We start from the raw sequence: 23094 nt of genomic DNA on the forward strand, positions 1-23094 counted from the left end.
TCTTCATTTTGGTCTTGACGGAAGTCTTCCATCTGGTTCTAGTTGTAGCTATTGGTTCGATCCCAATGAAAGTCAGCCATCCGGTGCTAGTTGTAACCGTCGGTCCAATCTTAATGAAAGTCAACCATTTGGTCTCCATTATCGTAGGTCTAGCCCCTGTGGAAGCTGGCTGTCCAGTCCTCGCTGTCACTGTCATTTCAGTCCCAGTGCAAGTCTATTGTCTAGTCCCCATCATCATTATCGGTCATGTCCCGATGGAAGTCGGCCTTTCAGTCCTTATTGTCCTCGTCAATTCGATCTCAGTGGAAGTTAGCTGTTTGGTCCCCATCGTCCCCTTTTATCTAGTCTTGATGGAAGTCGACTGTTCGATCCCTATCATCACTGTCGGTCTGATCCTAGTGAAAGTTGGTCGTCCCTTCCCCCCATCGCCGTTGGCCCTATCTCGATGGAAATCAATCGTTCCATCCTTGCTGTCATGATGATTCAGTCTCAGTGGAAGTCGGAGGTCCCATCACGGTCATCATTGGTGCCACAATCTCAATCGGCTTTGTTTGTCTAATCCCGTTAAAAGTTGACCATTCGAATCATTGAGTTTGACTATTTTTTAATTTTTTTAAATTCAAATATAAAATTTAAAATTTAAAATTATACTTTAAATCCAAATAAAGGATTTTAATATGTAATTTAAAATTTTTTATATTATCCAAATAAAAATTTAAAATTTATAAATTTTAAATAAAAAATTTTATATTTAAATTTTTAACTTAAATTTATCCATCCAAACATAACCTTCAGTTTTTTAAGAAGTTAAAAATCTTGTTTATCAATTTTCTATCTAAACTTTAGAAAACCATTTACAGTACTGATCATCCTTTAGTTCCCATGTGGTGTTTACACTGTCATTTGATTCCTTCGTGCCTTGTAGTGGGGTTTCGTGCAAGGAAATTGTTTGCACTTTGCAGTGACCCCAGTGTTGCCTCGCCTTGTAAATGCAAGTGTGGCATCTTGTGCTCTAAGTTTTCTCATATCAATTTTTGGGCTCCAAGTTTCTCTTTGCAATTTCCACCGTTTTTCCCATAACCTACACCACTGTGAAGTTTTCCTCTTGCGTTTTCCATTTATGCTGAATATCATCCTCAACCCTCATTTACTTCCCTACTCATTGGAACACTAAATTTGCTGCCATCACTAAAGACCAAAGATGACCAAACCCTATTGGCTATCGCGAAGACGTAAACCCCAAACAGTCTCTTTCCCTCAAACTCGCAGTGCAGATAGCGGTTTGTAGACAGAAGTACCTCTAATCCTCCCTTTGCATTAAGCCATTGACTTACTTCTTCCTTTATTTGTCTTCAACTTCAAAACTCGACACGAAAGCACCTCCATCGTTAGAGCCAGAAAGGAGATGATTCCTTTACAGTTACTTATTTTGTGAACTTTTAGGGCTTGTCCATCAAAGATGCTACTAAGGTATCAAAAAAGGTTAAATTCAAGTGAGTATATATATTTTGTGGTCTTGGTGTTTGGTAAATGTGTGCTTATCGTTAGAAAACTATTAAGGGACATTTGTGTATGTTTATAGAATTAAGGCATAATTTTGAGAGAAGTCACGTTCGTGTTTTCATTTAATTCATGAGTAGGTATTGATTAAAAAAATTCACAAGTGGAGTATTGGAACCTGCTTCTTCCTACATTTTTCTTAGTTCTTAGCCAAAAGTCTAATGTCGTATCATGTGTCAGCTATTTCTTCTTCCTTATTGCATTGTCTAGATTTCATTAGAATACAACAAATTGCCCTCTTTTTTTGTTAAATTCTATTTTATCTGAATCATGTTTCATCTCTTCCTTGCATTATTGTCAAGCAAACTAAAGGACGCCTAAGGAAGACTTTATTTTGAGATCATAGTCAAAAGTCTCTGGTTTGAATCCGTTCGTTGAAAGCAATTGGAAATTTCGCCCTTCTCCCCCTTTCATGGTTTTAACTTTTAATGTAGTTATTGTTGAGATTAGTTATTAGAAGTTTGTCCAAGCACTATGAGTAAATATTTGATTAATGTTTTATTTATTCCTTGATTAACATACGTATATGTAGAAAATCAATTGGTAAAAAGCATGTGCACAAGAGCCTCAAGGTAGTTAACTGGGCTAATGGATGTACTTATTTAACTGTTGTTCTACGTGCAGTAAACCATTGTGTGCATTCTTTTTTGTCCGCACACGCTACAAGATAATGGCCAATGATCTTCAAATCAAAGGAGATCAAAGCATTACCCCTGTTTAGATGCTAGAGATGGGATGATGATGATAGGGTAAATGGTGAGTAGTATATTCAATCATCTATCACCCTTCCTTTTGTATAGAATTAGCATCTTATCTCAGCATGAAGGAAATAACCTTAACTGAGTTTTTTGGAAGACTTTGTTGCATTCATGTGCTAAAGAATGCACTATTGTTTCATTAGATAATCATATCTGAATGGTGATTGGTCATAATTAAATAGTGACTTGTAAATGGATTTTTATAATCAATTATGTATATTATCTTATTTTTAGTTTTTTTTCAGCTCATCTTTGATATTGAAGTTAGTAATTGACAACACTAAGATAAGTTCGATGTTTGTCTTAAGTTGCTTTGAAGTTTGATTCCACAATTAATCTTTCTTGGAGTTCAAATATGTTCACAGCAATTTATTGGATAAGAAATAGACATTTATGATGAACATGCTTCGGTCCTTTCTACTGCTAATTATATGCCATCTTTTGACATGATTGAGATTGTTAAATCAGGTTTTTGTCTCACGTTCAAATGGTGAAAAATATTCAAGTTTATTGTATCCAGGAAAGCCAAATAATTTGAATTAAGCCTTTGCCATCTCCCTTTTGATCTTGCAATTTATATTTCTTAATAACCGTGTTGATTTAATGAGTTGGATCTTTTATGAATGTCTTGAAATGAATTTAAAAAGAGACACAACCAACGGGACAAATTGACTAAATTTTATGTGCCTAAGTAGAGAAAATCCAGTTTTAGGAATTGGATTGTGGGATTAGAATCTGAATAGACAGGATTCTATATATCATGCGTTGTATCCAAGAGCTTGGACAATATATGAGGGTAACCTAGAAAACATAGCACACTTCTAAGTCAATCATGTTATTTTCATGAAAGATAATGAGTCTGACACTAATCATTCATGCTTTCAAACATACAACAAGACCCATCACTAAAAATAGTTTGTCATCATATTTAATCTATCACGCCCCATATTTATGAGAGTAGCTATTCTTTATCAGTTTTTACTTTCATGGTTAGCTATTATCTCCTTAAAATTTTCTTTTGCATTCAGATTTAATTATAAGCAGTTGATTGTGTTCCGTTCAGCTGAATAAATTGGGCAAAACATCAGCAGATGTCACCTTACTTTTCACATGGGTTGTAAGTGATGTTTTTTGTTTGCTGTTATGGTTATTAGAATTTTTGTTAAAGGTAAACCATGTAATGATGAAAGAAAGTGAAGCAAGTAGATATTTTCAATAGCTTATAAATGCTATTAATTATTGCCACAGCAGGGATGTCTACTATCGAGACCTAAAGGTAAGACTTATTCTCCTGTCTTATCAGCAAAATTTCACTTTGATATCAAAAGAAACAAACTCTTATATGGTTTTCATTTTTTATTTAATAAAAATTTTACAGCTAGAAAAGTTGCTATTAGATGCTTCTGAAATTTCTAAAGTTTCTGATTTTAGGTTAAGTGCTCTGTCCCAACAAGTCAAGGTAGTTGTGTTTCATTGCCTTCTAAGATTTACTTTTCTTTGTTATTTATCTTTATTCAATATATTGATAATCCTATTGTCAAGTTTGCTGCTAATCATCCTTTGAGAAAAAGAAAATGAAAGAAAGCAAAACAATTGTTTTTTTAATTTATTTTAACATATCTGTAAATTGGCTAAATGCTTGCTTTTAACACACCTTACATGTGCTTATTTATATGCATGAATCTTGTATTGGCTTTTCAGGATGGGTAATATAGGATTTGAAAAAAGAGAGGGGATATACTAGCTCGCATCACAAGCCTTGTGATTGTTAAACTAGCGCCTACAGTTGAGAATAGAATAAGTAAATGGTGGTATTAAATTGATTAATATTTTTAATAGTATACTTTTAAAGGTCCCATTTTGTTGCTTTGTTCTTTGATTTTTTTTTAATTGAAAGGCATTAACTATCAATGACTCCATATGATGTTGCAATTAGTATTTTTGGAGAAGATAGCATAATCTTTTAAACCAGAGTATGACCTATATCCTTCCACTAAAATGAGTTGGAATGCTAGTATGCCTAATCTTTAAGCAAGAAATTATGGGTCTCTAGTTGTCAATTAAGTGCAAATGGTAGTACAAACTCAACTCACTTGGGATTACCCACTTAATTTAACGCAGCTGTTATGTGCTCATTATTTTTATAATCTTTCATGTTAGAAGTATAATTGCTTGATAACATTACATTATTGAGCTCTTCATTTCATGGCCTCAGTTAATGACTATGGAGTTAGAGACTCTAATATGGAAAGATTTTAGCTTTCTAAGCACTTATGCTTTTTGTGGCCTGCAGTTGATTTATTATAAGTTAATTAAAGCAAACGAAATCATTGCTTAAACTGGCCTCAATTTCTATCTTTCTATCTATGTAGAATTGACTAAACTTTTGTAGTCTTTATCCCTTTGTATTCTACAACTTATATGATAAAGAGAGGATGAAAAGAGGCATAATAGTACCATGATGTTTTGTTGGAAGCATTGCTTAACCATGGAGAGATAGCTTATTTGATTTTCACAATGCTTTGGCTTTCTTCCTTTTTCTTTACGATTTACTAAAATTGCTGGTCTCACATGTTATAGTTATCATTGCAGACAGTGGTCTCTCTGGAGTTAACGAGCAATTGAAAAGATTTGGAATCTCCTTATTGTCATTAGCATGACAGAGGTGGTGTTTTTGGTTTTTGGTAGAAATAGTGTGTCCTGAACTCTAAAGCACTGGAAAAATAAAGTTACAATGACTTGCCTCATAATTTGCATTTGCACAGAAAATTCCTCCGGTTTAAGAACAAAATAGAAGGAATAGGTTTTCACTTTTTACTACTATTGACAAGTCTCTTCTTAAGTCTTTTACTTTAGCATATTACGTAAGCTATTTATCTATTAGCTATCTATTAGATGTTTTATCTGAGTATTACATGCTTCTCACTTACATATTAGTTAGACTATCAAGTTCCTTTGCGCCTTGAACTTCATGTTATTGAGAAAATGAGAATCTCTAATTTGAGGTTTTTTCCCTTTTGTGAAAGATTAACCCCAAAATTGTGTTTGATGCCCTATATTGATCAATAAATTATTATGTCCAATAAAAAATTTAACCAAATTACAAAGATTACTTAGGGTATATTATACAAAAAAAAAATTTCAATATTCCAAAACAACTAATTAACACTGTTGATTTCAATTATGTTTATTATCCATACTATATTTATTACTATACCAAAGTTCAAAAAAAGTCAAATATTTTGTACTTTAGTGAGACTAGCTTAAGTTGTTAGGCTGTGATGATATATAATAAAGTATCAAATATGTAAACCTTTTTTATGTTAAAAAACAATAGAACAATCCCAAATGTATTGACAATTGTGATTTTTTTTATTGTTTACAAGCATCTTTCTATTGAAAGCAATTTTAATCTATTTGGATAATATGGATGAGTTAGTGAAGTTTAATAATAAAAGAAAGTCCTATAAACATTTTTTTAATCACTTGTTAGTGATAACTCATAATTGTTTTATAATAATAAACAGTTACAGTTTTATAGAACATGATTAAATATTAACTAAAAAATTATAATATGAATTATGTAATTAAGAGAAATTAATGAATGCTTTCAATTTACAAAATTTTGGTCTTGAAACTGATTTTTTTTAAAAAAAGTACAATTGTTTTTGTCTACTAAACATGATTTTTTTTTTGTATGGGTTGGGGAGGAAGTTTTTTTTTTTTTTCAGAAAAGTGAATTACAAATTAACATCAATTTTTTTATTTGTTTTATACTCTCTAATATTTCACTAAATAATAAAGTCCAAAGACATTGAATAACTCTTACTACTTTACCGGAGAATAAGACATTGACTATTATAAGTTTTTATGCACGTATAATTGATTTGGTTAGAGGCAAATATATTTGCATGCAAAAGGCTTAAAAATACTTATCTACAACAAAAATAATGAGGTGTCTTAAAAAATGACTCACGTTACATTTCAACAGATATTCAAGAACATTGAAATGAATTACCGTTTTTTTTTATGTTATACCTTACACTAATTGTTTCTATACACTTGTGCACATGGTTTGTATTTCTCCATCAAATTTAATTATGAACATGTCATTCACATTTATCATTTGTTCAATTGGTTGCAAATTAATGCAATCTAGCTAAAGACCACACTCATTAAAAAAACTAAATAAACATGTTAACATTGTTGATTTCAAATACATAGCATGCAACAACAATGATGCTCTACAGTATAATTTATCTTACAAGAAAGTAATTTTGAAGGCATACATAAATTAATATAATTAGATGATATTTTGTTGTGCATTGCACTAGGTGAAACATTAGTTATAAAGAAAGTTAGAAAGACAGCATAAGAGATTGTTTAATTTGTTGATGTGTTTATTATCTAACTTTTCTTTTCCATTGTTTCATTGTATATATTTGACTTTTTATCTAAAAAAAAAGAGAGATAAAAGCAAAAGAAAACCAAAGAGAGGGAAAAAGACATGTACTCCTTCCAATTTTATTTATAAGTTACATTCTAAAAAGTTTATTTAGTCTCATTTATAAGTTACGGTTTGACTTTTTAAGTAATATTTAAAATGTATTTTCAAAATTATTCTTTATAAAAGAGAAAAAAAATAACATGTCATCACTTTTTAAATTTGTTATATAAGAGCGTATTTGAAATTTTACATACTTTTGTTGATTATATTTTTTTTATATTGATATTGACGAGATTGGTAGAAATAACTTACAAAAAAAATTAAAGGAGGAGTATAACAGGGCTATGTGTGCCCTTAGACTATAAGGTTGCCCTTAATAAACCCATTTAACTCCAAAAAGATGGTAATTAAGGGATTAACTCTCAAAGGATTACCAAAATTGTAAGCTTATATAAAAGAGAAGAATTCTCAAATCATTTATAATGGGATCTCAAAACTTAATTTTCAATCTTTAACATACACATAAAATATTCAAATCAGAGTTTGAAAATAATGCGCAGGTTAAAAAATCACATGGAATCCAAAACATGAGTTTCAAATCTCAAAACTATAATTTGCCCATGTGCCATGGTTTATGACATATACGTTGCGGTTCACTCTCCTTTGTGCTATGCACTGTGGTGCATTGCATGAATTTAACAACAATGGGAGGAAATTTTTGATGCATCCTAAATCTCCGTCCCATGTTTGATTGAGATAGTTTCAGTGTCTACACAAAGCTTTCTTCTAACTCTATCTAATGGCATAGATTTTACGCTCAAATACATTTTTTACAAAAAGTTGGATATTGAAATCTATTTTATCACTTTTTCACCAAAATCTCAGATCAATAGTGTCCTAACTTAACCATAAGTGCCAAAAACCTGCACCAATTGTCCAACCACACTTAATAAATTTTAACGAACTCGTGCAATGCATCATACACAACCAAAAATACATATTTTTTAAAATCACTACTCAACTCTAAATTTTCACAAAACATCAAGGAGAGGAAATTCATACACAACCCCATATTTTTTATTTACATTTAAAATTTTTAAATATGTAATCGTATTTATTTAGTACTTTTTTGAAAAATTAAATGTATAAATGGGTTAAAATAATATTCAAACATACCGTTAAAAAATTAATGAAAGATACACTTAATTATTTAAATTGAGTGATAGTAAACAATTATATATCATAAGAACAGATTAATAATTTTTAAATTTTTAAATCAATTACAAATAAAAATATATTTTAAATTTTTTAATAAAATATTTCTAACAACGTTAAAATATTGAATTAAAGTTTATGTTTTAAAAAAGATTTATGTAATTTTAATAAAACAAAAGATGTATTTTCACTCAATAAGTTATACACACACTGTGCACTGTTGTTTTTAAACCAAATCAAACCGGTCCGTTGCGTTTGATCTGGCTTTGTATTTTAAGGTGGACATAACTTAGACTTAGAATTAACTCAAATCAACTTGTCTAGTCCCATGGGTTAAACAGGTTGATATTTTAAAAAATTCTAGCTGAAATAATGAAGAAGAAGAACCCAAATGAAAAGAAGAATGAAAAGATGCATGAAGAACTGGCAAGATGAAGAACTAAAATGAGAAGGAAAAAAAAAAAAAGACCAGGCTTTATTGTTGAAATTAAACTCCACACCTCTATTGTGAAGTGAAGCTTAACAATGTAATTTTGCCTTCCATAGTTAAACGCTGGAGCCAGATTCCTCGCTTGACACAGATTTTAAAAATGAAATTGTATATTTGTATATATATTCATTACTCTTTTGACCCTTTTTATTTGTTATTTTTACCGATTTCATTAATATCAATGCAAAAAAAATATAAAAAATAAAAGTGTATAAAATTTTAAATATGTCCTTATATAATAAATCCAAAAAGTAATATTATGTTACTTTTTCTCTCTTTATGATAATTTTAAAAATACTTTTTAAATATTACCTAAAAAGTTGTATTGTAACTTATAAATGAGATTAAATAGATCTTTTAAAACATGTCTTAAAATGAGATCAAATGCAGCATTATACAATACACACCAGTTATTATTTTTTTATCTGCAAATTTTTGTCACTTTAATCTTAGTATCTTATTATTAGGTAAATTTATTGTTTTAAAAATAATTTTATTTGAATTAATCTATGTATACTTTAAAATAAATTAGTTTACGTGAGCTTGATTTCACTTTCGATTCAATATTAATTGAACCCTTAATCTTGATGTTGGCCAGTTCAATGAGCAATTCAATTTCTTGGTGTGCAACTGAAATTATATGGGTTATAGGTGCAGTGCAGTAGTTGGGGATGGAACATCTCCATGAAGCAATTTTGTGTATATGAGATGTCCGTTAATTTGAGAAGGGCACGAGATCTTAATGCTTGATAGCCACACAGAATCAACTTCAGTATGAGCCATTCAGATAATTTCATTTGGACAAGAAATTATAAAAAAATTATTTATAATAAAGAGTTTGGATCTAATTTGAACTATTTAAATTTAATATTAAAATTTTTTATAATTTAATAAATTTACTATCCAGATTTACTCTGGACACTTTAAGTTTAAAATTTTAACTTATAATTTTTTTAAAATTATTTCTTTCAAAAGTACCCATTTGAGTATTATCCTTGTTTTTATTAAAAAAATTAATATTAAATATAGTTTGTTCAAAGTAAATGATTAATTTATAAAAATTATAAAAATTTTAATATCAAATCGAAACTATTTAGATTAATGATAAATTATTGGGAAGATTAATCATTGGGTACCTGTAATTCTGACTTAATTACAACTCAATTCTTGAATTGTGATTCGTTGTAACTCAGTTTATATAATTTTAGCTTGATTGAAATTCAGTCCTTGAATTTTAATTTTTTAATTGAGTCCTCATAGTTTTAATTATTTAAATATTGATTCCTATACTTAAAAAAATAAAATTATAAAGATTAAACCTATTTTAAAATTCAGGACTCCTAGAGTAAAACTATTTTAAAATTTAGGTCCTAAATTTTAAATAATTTTATTTTTTAAAATATAGAGAGCAATATTTTAATTGGTTAAAACTATTGAGATTGAGTTATAAGAGTTAAAATTTAGGGATTGAGTTATAAGTTAAAATTATAAAAACTGAATTACAATGAGTTAAAATTTAAAATTGAATTATAATTTTAAGAATTAAATAATCAGCTTTTTCTAAATTATTTATTAAATAAGTTATCGCTATTAAAAACTTTAAATTTGAATGATTTTAAATTAAAATCTGAATTGCTTAGATCGAAGGAGCATGAAGACGAACCCGTAGGCTATGTTTGGTTTGAGGGGAAGGGAGGGTTTTTAAGATACCTTATTTGGTTTGATTAGAGGGGAGAGGAGGGGAGGGGTTTTTATTGATCTTTTGTTTGGTTTAGGAGGGGAGATAATAATTAAATTATCATTATACCCTTGTACAATAATATTTTATTTTTTAACCTTTTATCACATAAATCTATTTTACATATCAACTCAAATTGTATAATTTTTTTAAATTACCCTAAGCTTATCAATTTTTTTTTACTTCTTCATCCCAAATAAGTAAATTAAAAAATACTATTAAATAATCTTATTAGTAAATTAATCTAGATATTAAACAATACTTTGTGAAAAAATTAATGAAACTAATGATTTTATACCCTCAATAATTGCACAAGACAATGCTCGTTCTTAATAACAATGGAGCAATAATTATAATCATTAATAACAAAATATATTGGGCAAGAGCATCTAACATATTAATCATGCTTAAGAACCACATTTTGAGCATCTAGCTAACAAAATATACAAAAATTACTAATAAAAGTCATCATCTAATTAGAACTATAAAACATCCTCATCATCACTTCCTTTCGTATTGGTGCTGGACATTGAGTTGCTGCTTTAAGCCTATCACTATTAGCCATAAGAAACCAATATATGTCAGGTAATTTTGCAGCATCAATCCCACACTTTTCAAGCATTTTCCAAATTTTTTCACCTGATAATTATGGCACCTTCTTGAAACTTTGTCATATCATCACATTTCCTTGTTGAATTGCCTCAGCCACAGCTAACACTGCTCCCGTCAACTCATTTAGACTAGCCTCATTCTCCTTAGACACCCTCTCTGTCTTCTTGCTACATGCACTAGTAATAGTGGGTGAGTGCTCTTGGTCAGGTGAGTTTTCTTGTCCTGGTAAGTTTTTTTGTCCATCAAGCTCAACATTAATTGTGGCTCTATTTTGTGAGACAATATTGTTAATGTCATTAATAATTTCAATGACTTCTTCCTGAGAACGACGTCTTTTTTTCACTCACGTGCTGTCTCACCCTCATCTCCATTAGCTCTATCTACTTTATATAATATCATCATTTTTTCATAGTTTAGAAAAGGAGTAGTTCTCTATAATGCTGCTTTAGGTTTAACCTGAAACAAGTGAAATTACAAAAGCAATTCAATTGCAAATGCATACTTTTCCATTTTCAAAGACCATTAAACAAGTATAGCTATGAATATGTAGGAAATTACAAAAGAATAATATAATCAATGCATATATAAAAAATTTACCTCAATTAATGCATCCTAAACTTCAGGCTCAACATCCCTATATTTGAGTTATTGGATTCCAAGCGAACCCACTCAAACTTTTGAAAATGTCATAAACATCTGAAAAGTTTCTCTTTAAAGTTTTCCATCAATTTTTCACCTTTTTCTTGTCAATTTGTTTACCGAATAAAGCACTCAAATATTTATATATGTTATCATAAGTTGTAGTGGTAAAAGTACCATTAACTTTGTGACCCTCATTATATTCATTCATGAAAGCATCAACGAGAGTATCATCCATGAATCTTGTCTAGTTTACAATCTCCTTATTATTGTTTGGTGCCATCCTATTACATAACAACATAATCACATAATACTAATCCCAATATGAAAAGCTAATCAAATTTCAATGTCAAACTAAACAAATAATATAAAGCAAATAAAAGTCAATAAAATAACAAATTTCAATATCTGATCAAACCTTAATTAAACTCAATATAAGTCAATGTAATAATACAACATATTTAAATGTCTATAATAATACAATAGTTTCTAACTTATTAAGAAAATAAAAATTCAATCATCAAATTCATCCTCAAGAGCAGCCAAATGTTCTTGATAATCTGCCTACATCTGATTGGTTATATTTTTTCTAATAAGTTCACCTCGAGCAGCCTCATTATTGTCCCCTATTTGAGCACGGTTATTATTATTTGAATGGTTTTCTCTTACAAGAACAGCATCAACTTCCTCTAAAAGATCTTCAATAGGTCTATACTCACAAGGAAGTTATGAAGAATGCAACATACATATATTATCATTTTTTGTGCTTTGATCCCATATGTAGGTTCAGTTGTATTGGATAAAATAAAAAATCTTTTTTTCAAAATACTAAAAGCACGTTCAATGGCATTGCATAACTTTGCATGTCAAAGGTTAACTAACTCTCTATAATTTAGGGAGAGATTCTGTTTTGAATATTCTTTCAAATGATAATGGACTCCTCAATAAGGTGTTATAAGTCCTCTTGTTAACATGAATCCAGCATCAACAAGGTAATATTTACCTATCATAAAGAAAAATAATTACTATAATAATTTTACAATTACAAATATAAACTTTATCAAAATTGGTAAAATATTTACCTTTAGGAATTATAAGCCTATCTTCTCGTGTTAATGCATTTTTAATAATTTTTGAGTCAGATGCAATACCTTCCCATCCAGGGAGCACATAAATAAACTTTAGATCAAATGTACATGTTGTTAACATGTTCTGTGTCGGAAATTCCTTCCTACCACGATATCTAGGAGCATCTAAAGAAGGCACCTTGACTCGTATATGTGTTTCACCAATAGCACCAACACAATCCTTAAAATATGAGAAGAATTTCTTATCTTTTTTAATTTCAGGACGGATGGTTGAGCCATTAGGTTGAACAAGAAATTTTTCTTCTAAGTCAATGATAGTTGTCAAAACTGGATGAAAATGGCGACTAATTGTCTCACCAAAACACCTAAACCAAAAATTCACTTCACGATTTTTTGCATTGTGTGTCAATATATATAGAGTTTTTGCAACTATTTCTTCCACATTTGACCATTGCGTGGGTTGTAGGCCAGCCTCTCTTTTTAACATACCACATAATTCTAAAAAAGTTCTAGGAGTCATTCTAATGATATTTCAACTAGAGGGACTATCACTTATTCTGGCTCATTATTTCATCACGTACCATTTCTTTCTTGCCACTCAAACTATAACTTTTTTTTTTTGAATACATCTTACTTGCACATACTTTTATAAGGACACAAGGAAGAAGAGCTAGTGCTCTTCGACGCAATTCAAACCAATGTTGTACCAGTAAAAGATATTTAGATTCCTTGCTCATCTAACAAAGCAACCAAGAAGAATAATAAAAATCAATAAACAAGCCACAATTATCATAAATGAGAGCAAAAGATTTAGTTTCATCAGTAGAAAACAATGATCATATATAGTACGAGTGGAAAACAAGATTTCTGTGACTCTACAAAGCACCACAAATTGAAGAAAATGGTGGGCCTTTCTAACTAGTCCAATTAATCTCATTCACAGACCATGAAAGAGTCTTAGGAACGATGGCAACGTGCAGCATGACGGCAACTCTTTTTCTATATAAAATCAAAACCTAAAACTGATTGCTTTCTTGCATCCAAATAACAATTTTAGAACAAACAAACAGGGAATGAATAACTATATAAACGATACCGAATTATGAGGTAAATGAATAGAGAACATAGATTTTAGAGGTTATCTTATATTATAGATTGAAAGGCGTGTCTTATATGCGCAAATTGCATATTAGTTATTCAAAATGAACCAAAAGCAAGCATTACAATTATCACCATTATGATCTTCCATGAACCAAAAGCAGCTCATTTAATCCAGTGAAGTTTATATCACCATTAAAATTGAAAGTAGAATATCCCATCAATACAATTTTCTTCTTTACCCTACCCTAGAGGGTTTTGGTTTGTGAGACCACATTACTATAAAGAAATTAGTTCAATAATTTCCATGCAAGAGAATCAATTGAATGAGAGGCTTTGTACTATAAACAGAGAACAAAAGTATTTAATCACAAAAACCTATATTTGCAAATCAGCAGCAATATAAAATTGAACATTTTTTATGTAGAACAGAAAATTACATTTCCCATGAATCTCTGGATGTTCTTCAAATTGTTGGCAAAGTCATACACAAGAACAATGGGAACAGTCACATAGATCCCAAACTTAGCAATCTCAAGGATTCCTTTCGATGTGTCAAGAGAAGACATCTCAGTGGATGTTTTAATTTTGCAGGACATATAGAAACACCAGCATTTTAGCGCATAATATTAAATATGATATGTTTATCGATGATAGTTAAGTCAAGTGAAATGGATCAAAATGAAGAAAATGGTGGGCCTTTCTACAGAGCACCGTTCTTATAGCAATTGTCATAAGCTTCTAATTGTTTATTCATTAACTTAAATGCTTCATCCGTATAGAAAGAATGAAGAAGAAAACCAGAACAGGGTCTGAACAACCTAAATCTCAGAACAAGGTCCGAACAAAAAGAAAAGAACGAAGAACGAAGAAGAAAACCAGGACAAAGCTCAAATCAAACACAAATCAAGCGAATTGATTCAAAGAAAAGATAGACAGAGCATTTGTGAGGAAGAATCTGACCTAACAATGCACAGTGAGAGCTTTGAAGAGGAGGACTTGATGAGATGATGCACGTCGGGAGCTTCGACCACTCCAGACAAGACGCATGGCGGGGCTTCGAACACGCCAGATTAGACGCACAATAAGAGCTCTGACAAACCGAGAGCTCTGAGAAAGCTAAAAGAAGACCCACAACGAGATAGACCGAGCTTCTGCAAGAAAAGAAAGCCAGATTGTGTTTATTGTGTTTCAAGGGCAATATCATAATTTCATAAAAATAATGAGGATAAATTAGTCAACAAATTTAACTCTTCTTCAAAAAAATCCCAACTTAAAGGGAGCCAAAAATAAGAGGCCTCTCCCCTCTAAAAATTTTGAACCAAATGAGAGAAATGAAATCCTTTCCTTCCCCTCCATTTACCTCCAACCAAACAGAGCCATGAACACACACTCGGGCGCGGTTATCGGATTGTTGTGTGCACCGGAAGGCGCGAGAACCTTTTTGTGGCCCCGCCACCGTGGGGTTGGGGGAAGAAATTTCTGGAGACATCGAAGCTTTTATCTGGCAATTCGAGTCGGGGGAACCAAGCCCTAGCGATCAAAACGATCTCACTCCTGATCTGCTCCTATCTTGAAGAGCTGAATTATAGGCAAATTACTCCTTTTCATCTGCGGTTCATGGCGACTTCATCAACCTCTGTCGCTACATCTGTGTCTTCGCAATTCACCAACTTCAACGGTTCCTATTTCCCCGTGCCTTTTCACCTACAGCAATCCCTAGCAATGCAGTATGCGACACCATATGCGGCGGTTTCTGCGGCATCGCCAGCCGTGCAAATTTCTCCTGCTTCCCTTTATCCCTCTCCGGCACCGGTCGCTGGTTTGTATTCTCTGCCACAGTATCAGCAGGTCGGTGGATGCTCTTGCGCGCAATACATGCGTGCGCGATGATTTCTCTGCTAAGTTTTTATTTATTAATTTATTTTGCGTAAAATGAGATAATTGCCTTTGATTCCTTTTCATTTTCTGACGCAAGAATAGTAGGAGGCCATCGTTTTTAACTGCTGTTTAACTTTTAATATTCCTCCCGTAGCGGTTTCGTTACAGAGCTCTTAGAGAATAGCAATATAAGAACCAAAAGACTCGATTGAACGTTCAACTGTGTATTTTTTTCTAAAATCATTATTATTATTATTATCGTTTTTTTTCTTTTTAAATAATAGGCGCAACAACTATTTCAAAGGGATGCACAGGCAATTACACCTGAAGCTCTTGAGAGTGTCAAGGCGGCCATTGCAAATAGTGAGATTGAGCATAAAGCGGAGCCCAAAAAGAAAGCAGTTCCTCGCAAAGCTGCTGGCCAAACATGGGAGGATCCCACTCTTGCAGACTGGCCAGAAAGTATGCTGTTTGTTTTATATAATTACTATTTTTTAATTCGTCACGGTAGTGCAAGGATAATCAACTTGCTTCGGCACGACTGTCCTCATAGTCCGTAATTCAACTCTGTCAGAGTCTTTCAGGATTTTGAACTGTGATCATGTGTTCTCTGTCTTCCTCTTTTCTTCTTTCTTTTTAAAAAAGGAAAAATCGAGACTCCATGTGGGGGTTGCATCTTCATGAAAATGGTTTAAGGTAGTGTGATACGCGCACACGGACCCTTGGGCTTTGGTGGAATACGGCTCAAGCATGGATAACCCCATGGAAAGGGAAATATATCAAGCAAGTTTGAATGAAAGACTAGATTCCCCATCTCATTGAGATAACTAGGTTCTTCTCCCTTTTTTGGATGATTAATTTGAATAATTTAGCCATTTAGGTGGACAACTTTTGACCCAGTAGTTTTTTTAATAAAAAAATGTAACTTCTGAATAGTTGCGTCAGATATGTAGAATGTGGAACGGTGACAGTTGTATTTTCATGTAGTAGTTAAAAAGAAAACATGTTGTTATCAACGTGCAATTCATGTGGATTTTGAAAGAAATACCTTGGTAATCGAAGTCACTGCTGTAATGCAGAAAGTCAGCATCAAAATTGACAATAGTAGTAAGTCATTTGGAGCGTAATTTATTTCCTTTGAAGTTACGACTATTATATGGAAATAAAGTTGTTCTGGGCATTCTGGGGCTTCAAGGATTGTTTATTGGTCTTGCATGTGGTGTATAAGCAGTATGTATTTTGGTTGACATCCCCCCTCTTTAAGGCCCAGATGCTATTTTTCCTGTATTACCTATACCTACATTTAAAATGGGCCCAGGCTACTCAATTAGTGGTTTGAGAATGTAACACATGCCTTCATCCTGCCAAATTCTGTCATATAATATCACGCTCTCTTTTTCACAGCTGGTGCAAATTAATTTGTCATTTTGATATCAAATACTGCCCTCTCTCAAAAGCTAAAATCATAAATTAGTCTCTTATCAAATTGGATGTGGCAGATGATTATCGGCTCTTTTGCGGTGATCTTGGTAATGAGGTGAATGATGATGTTCTTTCAAAAACATTTTCTCGATTTCCTTCCTTTAACATGGCACGGGTAAGTGGATCTTTCATCTAACTACGTCTTTCACTTTTGGTGACAATCATGTCAGTGTGAACAATTTTTATTTCCTCTTCAGATTTTTATTTGAAGGAACAGAGCGTGAATCTTAAGGTAGGCCCCGTATCATAACTTATATTTAGATAGACATGTTGTTATGATTAGAATTGATGCATTATTTTGGGAAAAATGTAACTTTAAATTCCTGCATTTTGTTTGAGTTTTGCTATAAGTGCCTGCATTTTTTTTTCTTTTGGTGTTATAGGTTTTTACACTTTTATTTTTTGGTGTTCTAGTAAGTGTATGGATTTAAAATTATATTTTCCTATTATTTTGTCATCGGAGGTGTTCCCTAGCTGCTGCCCATTAACAAGCTAAAAGAAAATTGAGATGGTGTCATTGAGATGCTGTTTAGGATGCTTGGATTTTCAGAATCTTATAATTTGAAATTAATCCATTCTTAGGAGGTTTATTTTGGTGTCTTATTTATGACTGGAGATCCGAAAAGTTAGTTGCAGTTCATTCCAGTCAGGTTGACTTTTGAATTTTGGTTGTGGACATTTAGAGTCAACATATGGTCATTAAGTCTGTTAGATTCCAAATGACTCTTGGTCTGTGCTTTTTTAGCAGGCCTGTTGAATCTTTCAGTAGGTCTATCTGTTTCCCCCAGTCTGTCTTGATTTATTTCCTTGTTTGAGGTGGCTTTCCAACTATCTTGAACCCCCATGGAAAGATACTTTGGTTGACTGGATTTAATTTCTTATGCCCGTAGTCTCCCACTTTGGCTCCAGCAAACTAAGCCTCGTCTGGCAAACTTAGCAAACTAAGTCCACACACACACACACATTTTTTTTTCAAAAGAGTAAAGAATAGATATGTTTGGTGGCTATTGTGACCTTCTGTGAACTTAGTTTTTTGGGTTCTAAACTGACACAGTAAAAGAGGGGGTAGTGGAGGAAGAAGTGAACAGTTATTCACAATTGGAAAGAATAATTGGTGCATAGTTGTGAGTATAGTCAAACTAGACGCATTAGACTCGAAGGCTATGGTGAAGCTGGAAATCAAAAACTCTATGGTAGCTTCATGGCCAATCAATGCTGTGACACCACAAATTCGGCATTCCTTCATGTTTCTTCCGATAGCTCAAGATATATGGGAAGTAGTCAAGGAGTCATATTCAGATGGTGAAGATGGTGCCCGGCTCTATGATCTTAAGACACAAATTTGGCAGGTTAAACAAGGAGACCGGTAGTTAATTGAATTTTCGTTGGACTGGGTTGCCATTTGGCAGGAAATTGACCTCAACACAGGAGAGGAGTGGTCATGTGCCATTGATGCAGTAAGGTATGAGCGATGAATTGAAGATGAGCAGGTCTTTCAGTTTTTGGCCTGTATTTATCAATCTTTGGATGATGTTCGTAGCCGCATATAGGCTCGCTCCCCCTTACCTTCTCCTTGTGATACGCTTGCTGAAGTTCGTCAAGAGGCCTCTCGTCGCAAGGTGATGTTATGTGCCCCTATTCCTACTCTTCCTCAATCTGAATCTTTTGCTTTAGTGAGTAGGCATTTTGACCAGGTCCACAAAGATGCAAAGGGGAAGAGTGTGTGACCATTGTAAAAAGACGGGCCACTTGAAAGACAAGTGTTGGGATCTTCATGGGTCCAACACATCCTAATTGGAAACCTCGTAAGGGTAAATCCCATGGCTATCAAGTTATCTTTGATCCTCCTAACAAAGTGGGTTCACTACCTTCTATTGATAAGGACCAATTGAATAAACTTATGGACATGATTAAGTCCTTACAATCTAGGCAGCCACCTTCCCTGTCATAATGCTTCAGTAGTTAAACAAGGTAATTCTCATTATGCTTTCAAATACTTGTTCCATTAAGTCTAAATGGATTGTTGATTTTGGAGCCTTGGATCATATAACTGTGGATTCTACATTATTTATATCATATTTCCCATGTAGTGGGCATGAGAAAATTGATACAGCCAATGGTACCTCTTCCTCTATTGCTGGAAAGGGCAATATTACTATTTCTGAAGTTATGCATTTGGATTCTGTTCTTTATGTTCCTTATTTGGCTTGTAACTTGTGCATAAGCTAGTTTACTAAAGTTCATTGTAGTGCTCACTTCTTTTTCACCTATTACATTTTTTAGGATCTCTCATTGGCGAAGATGATTGGTAGTGCTGAGGAGTGTGGTGGGCTCTATTACGGGAATCAATCGTGAATAATCTCTGGTCTTGTTTCTGCTGCAACCTTGCATCTACTTCCAAAATGTTGATCTTTTGTTACGATATAAAAGAATGGGTCATCCCAATGTTTAGTATTTGAGTCATTTGTTTCTCAAATTATCATTTAATAAAACTTCTAGTTATTTTTTGTTGTGATATTTGCGAATTGGCCAAACACCATCGTTTTTCTTTTCCACGCTCTGAGTACAAGCCCTCTCAACCTTTTTCTATTGTTCATGGTGATGTGTGGGGTCCTTTACTTGTTCCTAATTGTACTCCTGCTAAGTGGTTTGTTACTTTCATTGATGACTATACTCATGTGTGCTGGTTCTGTTTAATAAAAGACAAGTTTGATGTGACATCTATTTTTATCGAATTCTGCACCATGATATTAAATCAATTTCACAAGTCTATCAAAATCCTTCAAACTGATAAGGGCATTGAATATGTTAACAAATCTTTGGGTGAGTTTCTTAAGTCCAAGGGAATTGTTCATAAAACTTCTATACTGACAGTCCTCAACAAAATAGGGTGGTTGAACGAAAGAATCGACCCTTACTTGAAGTTGTTCGTGCTCTTCTCTTCACCACAAATGTCCCCCTAAATACTTCTAGGGGGATGCCATTCTCATTGCTACTTACCTCATTAATCGCATGCCCAGTAAAATATCATCCTACTCTATTCTACTTGTGTGCCTTCGTCAAACACACTCTCATCCATCTTGAGACAACTCTTCCTTTAAAAAATCTTTGGGTGTTCTGCCTTTGTTCACCTTTCCTCATCCTCCAAACTTGAGCCTTAAGCTATCAAATGTGTGTTTCTTGGTTATTCTTCTTCCCAAAAGGGCTATAAGTGCTTTGATCCTTCTTCTAAGCGCTTATTTGTTAGTCATGATGTTACCTTCTCTGAACATGAATCCTTTTATCCTTCTCCTTCAATTCAGAGGGAGAATTGGAGTGAATTTCAATCAATCCATCATCGTGACTGTGAGTATTCTCCTATTTATTCTCTTGACCAAGAACACCCTAATACTACTTCTCTTGAACTCATGTCTCTTTTATGCCAGAAGCAATAGAAAATGCAAGTTTAGGGGGAGACAAGAACAAGGTGCTAAAGGTAAAGAGATTAAAGTTTACACACGAAAGATGAAGCATGGTAAAAAAGCCCACAAACCTGAGGTAGTACTAGAATTTGAACCGGTGGAAGATGTTAGGGAAGAAAGTCTTGGAGAGGAAGGTGAAATTATTAATGAAAATTCAGAAATAGGGACGAGTTTAGAAGATGACTTGGGACTGCCAATTCCCCTTAGAGAGAAACCTCGGTGATGTGCACAACATCCTATTCAGAAATACCTATCGTATGAAGCTTTGTCTCCTAGTTATCGAGCCTTTATCGCTAATGTTGATGATGTTAGTATTCCTAAAAACATCTATGAGGCTCTTAAAACACCAGGATGGAAAGAGGCTGTGCTAGAGGAAATGAAAGCATTAGAAGAAAATGGGATGTGGGAGATTGTGTAGAAGCCAAGGAGCAAGAAATTAGTAAGCTGGAGATGGGTATTTACCACTAAAGCTGTATTGTGATAATAAGGCTGCCATAAACATGGCTTTGAATCCCATCCATCTAAGCATGTGGAAATAGATAGGCACTTTATAAGAGAAAAAGTGGAAGATGGACTCATATGCTTAACCTCTCTACCAACAAATTTTCAAGCAGCAGATGTGTTGATTAAAGGGTTACATAAACCTGCCTTTGAAAGTTGTTTGAGCAAGTTGAACATGATTAGTATCTATGATTCAACTCAAAGAGGATTGTGAGAATAGTCAAACTAATATTAAATGTATTTGTCTTAAAGAGATTTACTCCCTAGATATTGGGATATGATTAGATGAGATTATGGGAGTTAATATTTTTATTTTATTTGATTCTATTTACTTTATAGGAATCTCTGTAAGTTGTATATATATTTACAGTCTGCTGTGAACAAAATTATTGAGGAATTCTTGATCCAGAATGTCACAATAATTAATTCAACAGGTGAAATATATCAGATGTAGAAGATATATAGTAAATGAGGATACAATTGTCTTTATTTGAGGCGTTGTAGTTTTTTTATTGATTTTTTTAATCTTAAATTACTATTCTGAGAACTTCAGGCTCTTGATAGGCTGTAGTTTCTAATTTTCTGCTTGTCATTCTTCCAAATCAACTCAACTTGTGTTTGCGGTGCTTGCAAATTTACTTAGAAATTTGTTTCTATGACTATAATTCATTTGATTATTTTGTAGGTTGTCAGAGACAAGCGGACTGGAAAAACGAAGGGTTATGGATTTGTAAGCTTTGCCAATCCTGCTGACCTTGCTGCTGCTCTCAAAGAAATGAATGGTCAGTTACTTGCAAACTAGTGCTTCTCTCTTCTTCTTCCTGTCTTTTATTATGCTTCTATCTCTGTTTTTTTTTTTTTTTTGCTTTCCAATGGAAAATCTGCAAAGCCACATCTATTTTAAGTCTGAGGGGTTTAGGCTTATTGAAATTTGAAGTCAGTAAACGGGTTTTTAATGCGAACCTTGTGACATTTTCTACAATGCGTGCACAGATGCCTACAGGAGTACAAGCAAATGCTGTTTAGCCCTGACTTTGTTATTGATATGATGCATGAATTGATTTAAGCAACACTAAAAAAGAATAACGGGGGGAAATTACATATCCTAAGTGATGAAGTAATTGCAATTTTATATCCAAAGTTAAAACATGACACTATCCATCGAAATATCCCAGAAAGTGATATGTCCATGGACATTCAAATTACACTTAAAAACCACATGATTTGTTATGTGAACCTTACATCTCCATCGTATTCCCAGGTGTTTTGTGTTTTCAGTCTCTGATACGTTTCTACTGAAATCTTTTATGTTCTAATTTTAACTAGAATCTGTAATTTTCATTTTTAATTTTCTTTTTAAAGTTTAGGGTAATGTTTTGAAATTTCATATTGAGATCATAATTAGACTATAGGTCAAACATGTACCTTGAGCATGTTTTGAAACTGATAAACATGTTGCTCATCCAATGAATTGTTGCTGTGCTGAGAGAGTCGCGTTGTTTTTTCTTTTTGGTTGACGTTGCTTTCTCTCTCCTGTTTTTGGTGGTCCTTAAGATGTTAGCTGAGAATGACGTTTAAAATTTATTGCTAAAAATCTATGCCATCTTTCATGTCTTGATTTTAGGTAAATATGTTGGAAATCGGCCAATTAAGCTTCGCAAGAGTAGTTGGCAGGAGAGGACAGCTACGAGGCCCTGGAAAAAACAGAAGGTAGCTTTATGTTTTGGATTTAGAATAGCATGTTCTTTGCTTGCACTTAAACAACTGTGCTTAGTATTCTTTTATATTGTTTGGCAGAACCAAACTCAGAAGAAATCGAAATTGCCCAGGAAGAGTATCCTGCACAAATAAGTTGGCCGGATTATGTAATTCAGGCTTCCGAAAGAATAAAAAAAGCACGGTTCACAAAGTACTGTTTTGTCTTTTCATATTTGCTAAATATTTTTATCTACCTTCTGTCCATGTTTATATCCCTGGAATTTGTGCTGGTCATGTTCAAACACTGAAAAACGAGGGGATAGAAATCGTCAGTAATAATTTACCGCACGTATCGTTTTAAATGTCTGACCTCTTGAAGTGGAATGGACCTGAAGCGTACTGTTGGATTGCATGTGGCTGTTAGGC

The 23094-nt window shown here is 32.9% G+C and overlaps 1 protein-coding gene and 2 long non-coding RNA genes across 8 annotated transcripts; 2 read left to right on the forward strand and 1 right to left on the reverse strand.

Moving 5' to 3' along the window:
- Positions 1–912: 912 nt before the first annotated feature.
- LOC129300309 (uncharacterized) lies at positions 913–5135 on the forward strand. Of its 3 annotated transcripts, none has more exons than XR_008590738.1 (3): positions 913–1493; positions 2185–2316; positions 3347–5135. It is a non-coding gene; the product is annotated as an uncharacterized LOC129300309 (long non-coding RNA). The 3 variants fall into 3 exon arrangements; XR_008590737.1 differs by having other exon boundaries at positions 913–1470; XR_008590739.1 differs by having other exon boundaries at positions 913–1470; positions 3382–5135.
- A 5408-nt stretch (positions 5136–10543) lies between these two features.
- Positions 10544–15148, reverse strand: LOC129300311 (uncharacterized). The gene is made up of 3 exons (XR_008590740.1): positions 15009–15148; positions 14609–14799; positions 10544–11276 (listed from the first exon to the last, which is right to left on the reverse strand). It is a non-coding gene; the product is annotated as an uncharacterized LOC129300311 (long non-coding RNA).
- Positions 14963–22654, forward strand: LOC129300310 (uncharacterized). 4 transcript variants are annotated; one of them, XM_054938878.1, is made up of 7 exons: positions 14963–15496; positions 15811–15988; positions 17026–17123; positions 17206–17240; positions 19292–19373; positions 21656–21752; positions 22595–22654. In XM_054938878.1, the coding sequence occupies exons 1-4, from the start codon at positions 15266–15268 to the stop codon at positions 17215–17217; spliced, it is 519 nt and encodes a 172-aa protein (XP_054794853.1). In that variant the 5' UTR covers positions 14963–15265; the 3' UTR covers positions 17218–17240; positions 19292–19373; positions 21656–21752; positions 22595–22654. The 4 variants fall into 4 exon arrangements, with proteins under 4 accessions (XP_054794853.1, XP_054794850.1, XP_054794851.1 ...); XM_054938875.1 differs by having other exon boundaries at positions 17026–17240; XM_054938877.1 differs by lacking the exon at positions 19292–19373 and having other exon boundaries at positions 15016–15496.
- Positions 22655–23094: the final 440 nt, after the last annotated feature.

The sequence above is a fragment of the Prosopis cineraria genome, unplaced genomic scaffold (assembly GCF_029017545.1).
Source record: "Prosopis cineraria cultivar Desert tree isolate PC_DT_omini unplaced genomic scaffold, ASM2901754v1 PC1528, whole genome shotgun sequence".
NCBI classification, from domain to species: domain Eukaryota; kingdom Viridiplantae; phylum Streptophyta; class Magnoliopsida; order Fabales; family Fabaceae; genus Prosopis; species Prosopis cineraria.

Excerpts from the sequence above, each read along its gene's own strand:
- LOC129300310 (XM_054938875.1), top strand. The coding sequence starts at position 15,266 with ATGGCGACTTCATCAACCTCTGTCGCTACATCTGTGTCTTCGCAATTC. Across the intron at positions 15,497-15,810 it reads CTCTGCCACAGTATCAGCAG|GCGCAACAACTATTTCAAAG; the intron begins GTCGGTGGATGC and ends TTTAAATAATAG. Across the intron at positions 15,989-17,025 it reads TCTTGCAGACTGGCCAGAAA|ATGATTATCGGCTCTTTTGC; the intron begins GTATGCTGTTTG and ends TGGATGTGGCAG.